Consider the following 14,152-nt stretch of genomic DNA (forward strand, 5'->3'; position numbering starts at 1 on the left):
TATCATTATTAAGTATTAACTGTTTAAAATATTTATATATTATTACATTTAACTTTGCTACTTTTATATAGGAGCTTTTAGTATTAATTCAGTATAATGTAACTGAATTTATTATATATAAATATAGATTTCAAAAAATGGATTAGATAAAAGAACAATATTCAATTCAATGACAAATTCAATAAATAAAAAATATGTTATGCAACTGACTTCGTAATATTATTTGTATGATTTATTAAAGTTAGTTTTATATAAGTAATTGTATAAGCGTCTATCATTTTATGTAAATATTATACTGAGGAATAAGTTGACAAAAGTATTTGCACTGATTATTGGATGTAATTTTTGATCTAAAACTGGATTTACCTTAACTTGCTTCTTGGATCTTCCCCTGGAAGCCCGACCCCCTCGGGTACGTCCACGACCTCGACCACGAGCTCTGCCCCTCATTCTTTTACCTCCATTCTCCTCCATCCCTGAAATCAATACATTATAATTGGATTGCTACTTATATACTTCAATATCCCAACAAATTTTTTTATAAATACAAATCAATTCTTCTTACAAAAATTTTTTTTAAAAACAAAAAAGGATAATTATCAACAATTTATTCATGCATTATTTGTAACTAATCAATGAAACGCAAATATCCACAAATTTTTAAAGATGATTAGAAGATAAAATTTAGGAATTAAAAATTGAGAACGATAAAATATACATTTTGAATCTGAATCTGAGTCAGAAAAGATTTTCATATTGTCAATTTAGCTTCTTCTCGCGGAATTCCTGGTATTTCGTGATCAACAATTGTGTTTCAAATGAAACGTTAAGGTTATGTTCTGATCATTACTCTGGCGCTTCTCGAGGATAAAGGCGACGAAGGGCAAGACTGTCACTGGCAATACTCACAAATGATATTTGACGATTAAATGTTTGTTTTGTCCCGAGCCGTCAAAACAACAATGTTTTCACAACATACTGTTGGCAATATGCACGGCTCAACCTTGTAATACAATCTTATGACATTGTTGATATGTGACATGTAATAAACGAATTGCCTTTCAGGCGCATGAGCGACATGAATGTTCAAGTTTGACACCATCAGAAAGTTTCTCTCTATCCGTATCAAGTGCACGATGTAAACCTGACCAGTACATAAGCGAATCAACTAATCAGAATCTTTTCTTTCCTCCCATTTCATGAAAAAAAAGAATTTCGATTGGTCGATTTCCTTAGCTCGAATCTACAATAGATTTTTAGAAGCCTAAAGTCATAAAGAATGGACGAATCACAATCACTTATTCTCCTCGCATTCGACTGTAGTTGGTCAATTTCTTATGAGTTAAGGCTTAAAACATCTATTGTAGATCCGGACTTATCTTGAATCTACATATAAGTGTTTTAAGCGAAAAATATTGTCGATAAATATAGTCAAATACTGAGAAAAATACTCGACTATGATTAGTCAATTTCTTAGAGCTTCAGGCTTACTACTCCTATTAGCTGTGTATGCTTGACCCTCAACAAATCGTTTTAAGCGTCATCCTGGTTGTTTATTAAATATTAAACAAGGACGATTGATGCTCCCAAGTGCTGTAAGCGCCAAAGCGAACGCAGCCATTGTGTATGCGTGGCTATGGGTGTGGTCTCATTATAAATGCTTTGAAATATTTGATTGACTAATCGGAAAAAAGAATTTTACAAATTGACCTATCAAAGAATATTTCAAAGCACTCGTAGCGTATCCGATGTCCCCGATGATCTTCATGGACCCCATGTAATGTACGCGTTCGTTGCCGTGGAAACGATATTACGCCGGAACGCGGATCGCAGGGCCGTCTACGACGATTGTGACGCCCGTTATAAAAAAACTATGTGAACCTCGAAATTTCCGACTGACTTTATAAAATGATCTCTATGCGTATTTGCTACAACGACAATTAGAAAAGGATAAAGAGTATATTAAAGTTGATATACATTGGTAAAAATCAATAAAAATGGATATAAATTACGACGAGCGGAACCAAATAGAACGTCTGACAACACTGTCGTGATTGGGAATCTCGTTTATTGTCATTCCTACGCTACTGAACGTAGTTGTACTCCCAATACTGTGAATCAAAAGGGACGCGCGGCGGCAACAATAACGACTCCGCTGAAACAAGTGCCTTAATCAATCTTGTGCAGTGGTGCAGCGATATCAACGAAGATGTCTTGCTGCGCCGGTAGCAAAAACGACGAACGCGCCGAGCCGACACGAGTGCGAGGATGCACGGATGTTTTTTGGCTCTGCTTTTTTATAGCGTTCTGGTTTCTTATGGTATGTATACACATAAGTTGAAGCTGTGTATATCTGATGTCACGCATTAATTTCTTTCCTTTTTTTACATAACAGACACATTTGCAACAATATTTTGGTATCTGAAATATATTTCGGGATATCTGAGATACCTGATTTTATCGAGAATATAGTTTTTCTACAAAGTGTCTGTTAGAAATTTTATTGGTAGCAGGATTGATAGACTAATGTTTTTTTAAGAATAAACATATTACGTTTATTCTTAAATATATTTAATCCTTCAAATATGCTTTAAACAGTACCATAAAAAATATTTAAAACATATTAAAAACATCAATAAAACATGTTTTAAACATGTTTTAAAACATATTTTTTATCAACCCTGATTAGTAGGGAAGCTACAGATTTAATACAAAATCTATGACATATGTGTATATGTTCTTTATAGCTATAAACTAATGTACATTTATTGTGTTTGAAACAAAAGTTAGATTTCAAGTATATCAAAAGTGACATAGCAAGTTTTGAGATAGCAAGTGCAGCGACAAAGAACAGGCTGTTGCTAGTAGGGATATAGTAAAGTTTGTCAGTAAGATGCAATGGTAGATTAATAGCTAAAACTGAACAAAATTGGCTTACTGTATAATTGCTACTGTATATTGCAGGTTGTATACATATATAGGAATTTGTAACTTGTTATTAAGATTGACGACAATTGACTTGCAATTAGTAGTGACTTGTGATGACATAACAGTTATACTAACACACACACATATATGTGTGTATATATATATATATATATATATATATATATATAAAACTTTAGACAGCATTCCCATAGTTTATTGAAAAAGATATTTTTTTCATTTTAGTTTTTATAAATAAACTTAAAGTTTATTATAATATAATGCGACAATTTATTTGTTTAGATCTTGATTGCTGCCTTTGCAATAGTCTATGGCAATCCTTTGCAGCTCATAAATGGATACGACAGTTTTGGGAACACGTGTGGCATGAAGAATAATCCAAAGTTTGGCAGCATGGAACTTTCTGGACAAGATACCAGCGACAAACCGTCAGTATATTTTTTTCTAATTGAGTCAAAACATTCATTCTTGTGACAATACTTCTACAAATAAATATGTTATATTCCAGATACTTATTCTTTCTTGATATAAATAATGTTACACAGTCATTGAAGATTTGTGTGAAGAAATGTCCCGACAGAATTTTACGGACAATGAAGGATATCTGTAAATTTTACAAAGAGACAGGATCGCAGTTGTGCCACGATAGACCAGGTGGTGATTTCAGTGCATGCAACAGTGAGAGTAGTATATTCAAGAACGGATCTTGCCCTGAACGACCAGTTTATCCCAGTATACCTGTTTTAAATCGATGTATCCCTAGGGCAGTGAAGGAAGTGAGCGAAACAATAATCTCAAATTTATATGGGTTAATCAATTCGTGGGATGTTATTGAACAGGTTCTGGGAGACTTATGTAAAACCTGGAAGCAAATTCTGGCATTATCTTTTGTTGCCTGTGGTAAGAATTTAGCATACTATTGCATGATAATATATGTAGAAGCTGTATATAGAATGTATTTAACTAATCTTTTTGTTTCAGTTTTATCACTCTTTACAATAGCTATTTTTCATTTATTGGCGAGTGTTGTAACATGGATTATAATCGTACTTGTAAGCATTGCTTCCACAGGTAAGTTGCATTTTGGAAAACTTACAAGGAAATCTAGTTTTTCAATAAATGTATACATGCCATAAATTAGCTTATAAATGAGCAAACAATGTTTGCAGACAATGAATAAATATATATCAATAAGTGTATGTGCTCTTCTCGCAGAAAGGAATTACTATTAAAATAAAAATATACAAGAAAGGTTTCTCAAGATAATATTTTTATGAAATTGTAATAATTGTTTAAATATTGTTGATCAATGATTGTTGGTTAAATAAATATAGAAATAAATTGAGTTATTAGCTATTTAAATTTGAAAATGCACATGTAGTACTTAGAAAATTTAATATAAATGTTATATTTGTGTTGCTATCTTTTTTTAAATTACTTGTATATGTCTATACAAATTATCATAAATAATAAATCTCAAAACTTATCTTATATTTCATATATTAAGCAGATTTTATTACAAAAAAGTAATAATGGCATTTTTATTACAGTGGGTACAATTCTTTTATGGATGACATATGTTGATATTAAGAAAACCTTGGACAAAACTGATCCAAATCAACTTCTTGAAGAAGCTGTCAGAAATGAAAGAGCATTTCTCGCATTTTCCATTATCGCTACTATTATCACTGTAAGTGTTATTCTATAATAAAGATATGTATTTATCTATACATATATTTATAAATATACTTATTAACTTTATATTATAAATAATATAGAATTTCTTTTCTTAATTTTTTTATTTTACAGGTTATTTTACTGTTTCTTTCATGTATATTACGCAAACGCATTAATTTTATGGCGGCACTATTCAAAGAAAGTGCAAAATGCTTAAGAGAATTGCCTGGCTTATTTTTCCAACCAATCTTAACATTTATATCTTTGATATTGTTTTTTGCCTTTTGGATATTTGTAATTCTTTGTCTTGCAACAGCAAGTAAGTATCTTACAATAAATGTAATTGAAAATCAAGCTTATTTTATGATCATAAGTAAATTTCTTATGCTTTATTATAGATTATCCTGAAACAAAATCAGTACAAATGTATAAAAATACTATATTTGATCCTGTCAACTTAAGTTCGGTTGGTGAAAATGCCCCATTAATTGAGGAAAAGAAGATAGATTTTTCTCTTGATTCTTTCAAAAATAATTTATTGTTTCATATATATATATATATATATATATATATGTATGTATGTGTATGTATATGTCTGTGAAAAAAATGCAAAAACACATGTATATCTTAGCTGCGTTCCAAAATTGACTTCCAGTGAAAATCAAGAGACAGTAATATCTCGGTATTAAAACACACGCAGTCTTTGTGTTATGTACATTATAGATTTTCAACATTGGCAATGTAAATTTTGGAACATAACTTTATAATTAATAAAAAAAAAAATGAAATAAATTGAATTATTGAACATTTCAGCTTTTACTCTCGTGGAATATGTTGATGTGACTTGGGTGAAATACATGTGGTGGGTATATCTTATAGGATTGATATGGACATCGGAATTTATTGTTGGATGTCAAGACATGGTAATATCAGGTTCTGTTGCCCACTGGTATTTCAGGTAATATTTATAACAAATTGGTGTAGAATATATGTGTAGACATTTATATTCGATATGCTTTAGTAATAACCAATTTCTCTCATTAGAGATAAAAACGCCAGCTCATTTCCAGTATGTTCATCCATAGGACATTTAGTTTGCTATCACATGGGCTCTGTAGCATGTGGATCACTTTTGATAACCATGTTTAAGTTACCCAGATTGATTTTAACATATTTGTATGCCAAGTAAGTTTTTTCGTAAAAAAAATATCCAGATGTTTATCATTTTCTACCAAGGATTTTTCGATTCTTGATTACATCCTTGGATACATGTCATCTTCTTATTTTACAGATTCGAAAAAACTAAGGAAACTTCTCCCTGCGCTCAGTGTGGTTTAAAATTCTGCATTTGCTGTTTCTATTGTTTGGAAAAATTCATTCGTTATATGAATCATAATGCATACACTGTTGTTGCTATAGAGGGTACCCACTTTTGCAATGCGGCCAGAATAGTATGTTTCAGTCTTAAAGATTTTATATCTATCTTTATAGAGATTAGACAGTAGAAATAAATAAATAAATAAATATAATAGTATATTTTAATAAAATAATATGCACATTTTATTAATATAAGATATGAATTTTTTGCATATTTTGTAATTTTTTTAAGGCTTATGCAACACTCGTCAGTAATGCTCTTCAAATAGCAGTGATCAATGGATTTGGCGATTTTATATTGTTCCTGGGAAAGTGTTTCGTTACAGCTACAACCGGAAGCATTGCATTACTTTTTATGAGACAAAACCCGGAGCTACATTTTTACGCTATCCCAATTTTTGTTATTTGTGTTTTCTCGTTTTTCATTGCTCATTGTATAATTTCCCTTTACGAGGTAAGTTAAAAACACACTCACGCACGCGCGCACACTCACGCACACACGCACGCGCGCGCACACACACACCAACATATTTCATATGAAAATGATTTTTATTAAATGATATCTTTTATAATAATTTATTATTTTAGACTGTTATCGACACGCTATTCTTATGTGTATGTGAGGATAAGAATTTAAATGGTGAAAATGGAAAGTGGCGTCAGTCTGCATTAGCACAAATCGGAGCCTCTAGCAGTAACGCAAACGGACAACAATCTCACGAAATGACACCGATAAACGGATAAGTATATCTGATATTTTAGATACGTTTTTTTTATACACATTTTTGTACACATATTTTTTTATATGATAGAATACTTACTCTTGCATTTTATCACTAACAAGATTAATAAGAGTACATTCCTTTCGTTCACGCGTGCAATATTTGTATTGTTATGCAAACAACCTTACAATAATTTGTTTCAATTTTTATAATAACTAAAAAGAAATATTTAAATTATATGAAAATATTATTCTTTCATAATATATTTTTAATATATGAGATTTATATTAAGATTTATATTAAGATAAGAAAAGTATATTATAAATAAGTGAAATACTTTTTGTCTAATTGTATGTGATTTCATAATAACAATTTGTTTTTTCTCGTAGTATTTAAGAATGAACTCATTTCTTAAGACTACAGGTCTTCTTTTGTGATAAATCATGTCAGAATATTCTGAATTATTAGTTATACTTTTTGCTATCTTAAAAAGATATTTAGAGATATTTGGTAATCTTGATTGACATGTAAAATATTCAATATATGTAAAATATTCATAATTGCAAACAGAAAATAATGGTGGTGTCAATTAATTGCTCACTTTGAGATTTAAAATCCACTTGTATTTAGCACTAACTTTTGATTTAACTGCCAGATTTTAAGATATTACAGAATATTTTACAATATTCACTAGAATCATTGAAAAAGAAGTTAGATTATGGTATTATATTTTATAAGAATTTTTTATTTTGTGGAATATATGTTTTATTCAGTATTAAATATCTAATTGATGAATAAAGATAAAGACTAGATTAGATTTTTAACTTTTCTCTAAACTTTGTATCATTGAAGTGCCATTGCACAAATTGAAAACTCTGTGTCTTAAGAATATTGCTTGTATAATAAGGAAATAAGAGTAACAATATTTTTAGATTTTAAGTACGTATAAAAAAAAGCGAGTGCAAGTCAATAAAGCTATAAAGTACAATTATCATTTACAAAAAAAAAAACACATTCTAATGCAACAAAGTGCAATTATTTGTAGTTCAAGAAATTATCAACACATAAAAAGTGGATTATTTATTATACTAATGAAAAGAATTGTTCCTCTGCTAATTGCAAATGAAAAATCTATTTTCTAAACTTTACACATAAGTTTCATTCCTTCCAATCAAAAAGTTTGAAATAAAATAATTAAATATTCAATTCACACTTAGATAATAAGAGGCTTTTATACTTCGATGTACAAAATATATTTTGTTAGATATTTTAATACAATGTATGAAGCAAATGCTTGTGCGAGATAAATTAAAATATATCTAATTGTAAGTTTCTAAGATATATTTAAAGTATTTTAGATTGATATAAATTTGTGTTAATAAATATAACATATTAATGACAAAGTACAAAGCAGTATGATTCAACATATTCTAAATATTCAATGGTATTAATAACATATTGTATCGTGTTGTACTAATATTGAGAAATTTTATTTTTTTTAGATTACACATATATATGAAACACATGTTCGTAATTAAAAACATTTGTATTAATAGCTTTGAATTATTTTATTATTAAACTTAAATAATTTACAGACACAATACTTGTAAAGAAAAGGCAATTCAAAATTAGTTATGTATGTACTTAATAACGTTATACACATATATGTAAATATATATATGTACATGAGATTATTTAATTAATTTTCATGAAATTGTCATATAAATAATGTAAAAATGTAGAAAATTTTTTTATCATTTTCCTCTTTCTTTATATTTTAAAATTCTCATTATGTTTTATTTAATTATAGATGTTAAATAATTCCATCGTACAAGAAAACATTCTCTCATTTATCCTATTAAAAATATATTTTATTAATGATATTACAAAATAATATTCATTTTATCTTCTTTTTTAAAGCTTTTGATTTTACAGATTTTGCTTTTTTAACTTTTTTAGCTATTACGGGCTTTTTTTTTATCTTTTTCACTTTGTTTTTTACAAGCTTTTCTGTATTTTCATTTTTATCCGTCTCAAATTTTTCTTCCATTTCTATTGCTTTTTCCACTAAGTCACCCTTAAATATTTCATCTATGGGATTAATTGCATAGGATAAGTCAGGTTTATTTGCCTGTTGTACTATTTTCTGTTCCACTCTATTTATATACTTATTAGCAGCCTTTTTTGCTAATGATTGACGAAGCTAAAATTTTTTATAAATTATAAAAAACATTATATAAATAATGCAAAAAACAGATAAATCATAATGCATTTATCAAATATAAAATAAGACTGTTCTATTACCTTGGCAGGGGAAATATAATTGGGATTTTCCCATAAAGTATTACTGCCGAAACTTCCACTAAATATCTTGACTGGATTCAAAACAAATCTTGGACCAATTTCGGTTAATGCACCATCCTCTGTTAAAATTTGGAAGTTTCGAAACCATATCTTGTTGTCTAGAACAGTGAATGTGTATACATGATCAAAGAACGGTTGACTTTTAGGATGATGATTTGGTACACCAAAAATCTGTGTCAATAATTCCTTCAAGAGACTATAATGTGCATGTGTGGTGAAATTTTCATCAAATGATAATAATGGCCGAGATCCTCTCAAACAATTTCCTGTCATCTTCAACTCTCCCATTGTATAAACTACAAATAAATTAAATGTGCGATTATACAAATGTATAAATTATGTATAAATGTATATGTTGGCTCCATATTAAAAATTTATTAATTAGATATAATATTTACTGTTTTCTATGAGAAATTTTGCACTTGGTCCAGTGGGTACATTAGCGAACCACATGTAAAGATCCCGCTTCATTCGACCTTCAAACAGGATAGCTTTGTTGCAATTCTTCATTTCACACATCTCGTTTACTACTTGTAAGTTCTTAGTGCGTTCCATCTTGCATTCTGGATGGTGATGTGGCATCAGTTTTTTTAAATCCTCCATAAGATGTCGATGCCTATAATTGATACCCCGAGTAGCAAATACCAATACCCGTTGCCTGTTGATCCATTTCACCTACAAGAAAAAAATTATTTCAATTTTCCTTTTCATTAAACAAATGTATACAAAGAGTAACAGTAAAGAGATTATATAAAAGTTACAAAAATATCTTTTAAATAATATCAATTAAATTATAATTATTACATTATATCTATTAAATTATAATTATTAAATTATATTTATTAAATTATACTTATTAAATTATATCTATTAAATTACACTTATTAAATTATATCCATTACAATTTTTTTTTAATTACTGATTTAACTGATTTTGATTAAATATGTTTTCTAAACAGAAAATACTGATATATTTTATATGTAATTCTTTTTCATTAATTAGTACTTTACAATATTAATTATACTGAGTAATTTTAGTATAGGTTATTTGCAAACCTTTTTAGCGACAGGTTCATTTGCCACTTTCTTTTTCGGTTCATCTTCTTTCTCTACATCTTCCTTCTGCTTTCTCTTTAATGTTTTCTTCGTCATTATAAGAACAAATAAAATAAATGGTAGTAAGAAGGATAAATAAGATTCTTCGATTACACTTGTTGAACTACTCATACGATTCACGTGGACGCACGACTTACGGATTAAAAAAAAGAGGTCTGTTCTTTATGGCTGAACTTTTGCACCGGTTCATCTTTCATCCTCTTCTTTCTTTGTTAGAGAGCAAAGGAAAAAAGATAAACTGGAGGAAAAAAGAAAAAAGATGAACTGATGCAAAAGTTCAGTGAATAAGAACAGACCTAATTTCTGCACTGTTTGAACTAGTGCATTCAAGTGCAATAAGTTAAAGCGAAACAGAGATATATTTAAGGCTACTCTTTTTGGCTTAATTTTTGCATCAGTTTATCTTTCCTCTTTTTCTTTCTTCCTGAAGAGAAAAGAAAGAAAGATGAATTGGTACAAAAGTTCAATTAAAAAGAACAGACCTTATTTCACTTCAACTTATTGCATCGTATGCACCAATTCAGATAGTGCAGGAATAAAGAACAGATCTAAGAAGATGAAAACTCGGGGAATGAAAAGATTGAATAGTGAGCTCGAAAAGCGGCTTGCGGGGAAAATTGGGAATATTGACTGTACCACGATAACGTGTACAAATTACATATGTATGGACATTTTATTTTTATTGCGGAAATTCCAATTATAATATTTTATTTTATTTTATTAGACGCCAATACTGAAAATCTATAGTGCACGTGACGTAAACTAGATTTTCAGTATTTGTAGTAAATTTTGGAACACAGCCAAAGACTCTGGCCATCAGGATGCTCTTTTGATTGGTCCGCTATTTCCTAGCTATTCGCGTTAATCGAAGCAAGATAACATATGTCTTTTTCTTCCTGGCACTAGAGCAAGATAGAACATATTTTTTCTCATTCGTAAGATTTGGCTAGAAAATGAACAATCTCTCTTTAATGGCCAATATGAGGGTTGATTGTGGATTTTGAAAGGAGGGGATCAATTCTGTATCTTGAAATGAAGCAAAAATTATAAAAGTGAACGAATTTACTAGAATACTGATTATTTCGTTGGTCAACACCTAGTAAATTTTCTCACTTTTGTAATTTTCACCTTCTTTGAAAGATACAGAATCGATCCCGAGATGAAAATTACAAAAAGTAAGCAAAGGTTACTATGTATTGACCAATTAAATTAAGAATACTCTAGTGAATTTGCTCACTGTTGTAATTTTTACATTATTTGAAGATACACAACCGACCCCTGATAGAGGATTTCCTGTTGTGCTATAAAAGGAGATTTCCAGCAAGAGACACAAATTGACACAAAAGTCATTCTGTCTTTTCGCGATCTGCCTGCCTCTCTTTTTCTTCGTCGAACCGTAGTTTTCTATAGTTTAGAATAGGAAAGACTCGCTCAGTATATTATAAACAGAAGAGAGATGTGCATAACGGCAATTCAAAGCAATCAGCTAGCCAATCAAATTTTGTTTTAGTCCTACTGCGCTTTAGTCCTATTCCTCAAGTTGTCTCACCTGTCTTTTTTCACCATGGCGGTATTATTCACGAATGAAAACATGTCAGCTGATAATAACGACAAATACCGGTAAAATTCATACAAACTTGACTGAAAATTTAAGAATTCAAGAGATCCAGGATCGATTCAGGAACCGAGTTCGATTTATCGACGATTTCATTAGGAAGATTTAAAAAGAATCAAATGGCAAGGACTCTAACGATGGCTCTCAACATGTCACAAATAGAGAGGTTAATAGTGAGGCCAATCGACGATATGCTTGTGGAGAACGATGATTTTATAATGAAAAACGTCGACGAAGAATACGACGAAAATACCGTGTTGCCGGAAGGCAACATGGGACTTAAAAAGAGAATTATACCAGTAATTACTATAGAAGAAACGGAAGATAACGTATTTCTCGATAGAAATTTAATCTATGATGATGGCGCGAAAAAGTGGGATCAGATTTCAGAGCATCAAACGGGGATATTAGTGGATGAAGCGTTTGAAATTGAGGAAAACCCACATATTGACATTAAGGAAAAAGAAGAGCTGAAGGAAGTAATTAATTGGAGATTAGCTCCAGTGGATCATGCAGCAATAGTATGGAATAGAGAGATACAAATGGATGAGGTACAAATGGACGAGCCATGCACGGAGCAATCACATGTAGAGCAGTCACATACGGAGCAACCACATGCGGAACAATCACATACGGAGCAACCACATGTGAAGCAATTACATGTGGAGCAACCACATGTGGAGCTAATACATGTTGACGACTCGCAAGATCTGCAAGTAATCAATCCTGTGACGATGACATCAAGTAGTATGTTGCAAACACAAGACATTGAGTTCAAAACTATTGAGGAGATAAAGGAAGAGGAGCAACGACTAATGACAGAAATTGAAAGACGAAGTGAACTGCAGAAAACGATTAATGAAAGGGTTGCAAGAATTAAAAAAATGCGTGAGTTTTTGGAGAAATTCGATGACATTGAAGAAACTGAGGCTAAAGAGGAGAATGCAGAGATGGAAAAACGACTAAATGAAGCGATAGAAGCTTACTTGACAACAGGTGAACAAAGCAAAAATTTCAGCGATAAATTCACAATAGTGGACAACAACGGCCACAGCATGTGTGAAGCATCAATGGTTGTTACATTGAAGGACAAAAGACCAAGGAAGAACATCCGGGAAAATAAAACGTATCGGATAATATATGATATTACAGGATCTCAAATAAATCGATCATACTGCGTGTTTACAGATGATGATACCGCAGCATCACGGACAAGCAAAGTTAGAAAGAGAACAAAAACGAGCAGATCAGAGATAATAACACGATCGATGATGAGCTTAAGAAGAAATTTACCAATAATGTCAAATTCAAACGAAGGGATGCAACTCAGAAAAAGGAGAAATACGCAATGGTCATTGAGAAATAGAAAGACAGCTTACAAATCGAAAAAACGAAAAGAGAACGATCCAGCGACGCATGTGAGGAATGAAAAGGGAAGGTTTGTGAAGAAAAACTTGTGAAAAAATGAGAAAGCGCTTTCGACAGCTGATGAGAAAATGAGTAAGGTAATCACCGACGCAGAAACTTACAAGTGTTTTCAAGTGCAGTGAGTTTTAATCCAGGTTGGGTCAATAATGTCATACACTTTATTTTGATTTCTGATTGGACAAGATCATGATACTTTTGGATCAAACATAGGAATTTTTTTTGGGTCGGATCCAAACCAACTGCACTCGAAAATACTATTAATCTGAATCGTCAGATTAAACTGACAAGGAATCCTTAATTTCAGAAGGTGCTGCACCAGCGGTCATCTCTTTTTCTTCTCCTCTTCCTCCTCTTATTCATATTTGATTCCGTCTGCTTCACTAATGACGATACGGCCAGTAACATAGATGAAAAAAGTTGTTAACGAAATATACTTCCAATCTTCCACAGAACAGCCACAAAGAAGTAAAAATGCGAAGTCAACTCACGAGTGTACAAAACTCACTCGGTAGGTTTTATCAGAAATTTCCAAAAACATAAAAAATTATAAGAAACAACAGCTCACCGAAGCAAAACACGTTTATCTCAGTTGAGTCAATTCAGACTGGCATTTATCTTGAGTGAGAGGTGGCTATAACGGAAGATTTGATTAGAGAACTCAAAGGACATCAAGTCACGGGACACTATCAAGGAAAAGAGCAACTGATGTGTTCAGATAGGCGATCAAGAGCGACAAACAGCAAGGATGCAGCAGTCAACAGTCGAAGGGCTGAGAGGATGAAAACGCTTGGTAATTATAAGTTACTTGTGTGTGTGCGTGTGTGTGCGTGTGCGTGTGCGTGCGTGTGTGTGCGTGCGTGTGTGTGTGTGTGTGTGTGTGTGTGTGTGTGTGTGTGTGTGTGTGTGTG

General features: G+C 31.1%; 4 protein-coding genes across 9 annotated transcripts in view; 2 read left to right on the forward strand and 2 right to left on the reverse strand.

The window, feature by feature from the left end:
* LOC108753987 (E3 ubiquitin-protein ligase Hakai-like) overlaps positions 1-1,065 on the reverse strand; it is a 4,009-nt gene extending 2,944 nt beyond the window's left edge. The window contains exons 1-2 of one of the 2 annotated variants that reach the window (XM_018495981.1): positions 719-888; positions 367-476 (exon numbers count right to left, since the gene is read on the reverse strand). In XM_018495981.1, coding sequence (XP_018351483.1) covers positions 367-476; positions 719-755 — 147 coding nt within the window. In that variant the 5' untranslated portion in view covers positions 756-888. Of the gene's footprint in view, positions 1-366; positions 477-718; positions 889-909 lie in introns of those variants that run through there. The other variant, XM_018495982.1, reaches the window with a different exon arrangement.
* A 996-nt stretch (positions 1,066-2,061) lies between these two features.
* LOC108753990 (CTL-like protein 1) lies at positions 2,062-6,892 on the forward strand. Its single transcript, XM_018495986.1, has 12 exons — positions 2,062-2,320; positions 3,229-3,374; positions 3,455-3,846; positions 3,928-4,017; positions 4,497-4,636; positions 4,756-4,942; positions 5,022-5,153; positions 5,437-5,581; positions 5,668-5,808; positions 5,915-6,074; positions 6,233-6,454; positions 6,589-6,892. The coding sequence occupies exons 1-12, from the start codon at positions 2,210-2,212 to the stop codon at positions 6,742-6,744; spliced, it is 2,022 nt and encodes a 673-aa protein (XP_018351488.1). The 5' UTR covers positions 2,062-2,209; the 3' UTR covers positions 6,745-6,892.
* A 1,757-nt stretch (positions 6,893-8,649) lies between these two features.
* Positions 8,650-10,316, reverse strand: LOC108753996 (ribosome biogenesis protein BRX1 homolog; the record flags this gene model as incomplete). The annotated part of the gene is made up of 4 exons (XM_018495993.1): positions 10,142-10,316; positions 9,485-9,761; positions 9,027-9,382; positions 8,650-8,925 (listed from the first exon to the last, which is right to left on the reverse strand). Coding segments are annotated over exons 1-4 (1,080 nt in total), but the record flags the coding sequence as incomplete, so codon positions are not given.
* A 1,469-nt stretch (positions 10,317-11,785) lies between these two features.
* LOC108754005 overlaps positions 11,786-14,152 on the forward strand; it is a 5,302-nt gene continuing 2,935 nt past the window's right edge. For 2 of the 5 annotated variants that reach the window (XR_001939681.1, XR_001939682.1), the window contains exons 1-2: positions 11,786-13,321; positions 13,549-14,034. Coding sequence is in view for 3 of the 5 variants with exons in the window: in XM_018496004.1 (XP_018351506.1) it covers positions 11,936-13,276 (1,341 nt within the window). In the remaining 2 variants the exon portion in view is untranslated. Of the gene's footprint in view, positions 13,322-13,548; positions 14,047-14,152 lie in introns of those variants that run through there. The other 3 variants (XM_018496006.1, XM_018496004.1, XM_018496005.1) reach the window with 3 other exon arrangements.

Source organism: Trachymyrmex septentrionalis, unplaced genomic scaffold (genome assembly GCF_001594115.1).
Source record: "Trachymyrmex septentrionalis isolate Tsep2-gDNA-1 unplaced genomic scaffold, Tsep1.0 scaffold74, whole genome shotgun sequence".
Taxonomy (NCBI): domain Eukaryota; kingdom Metazoa; phylum Arthropoda; class Insecta; order Hymenoptera; family Formicidae; genus Trachymyrmex; species Trachymyrmex septentrionalis.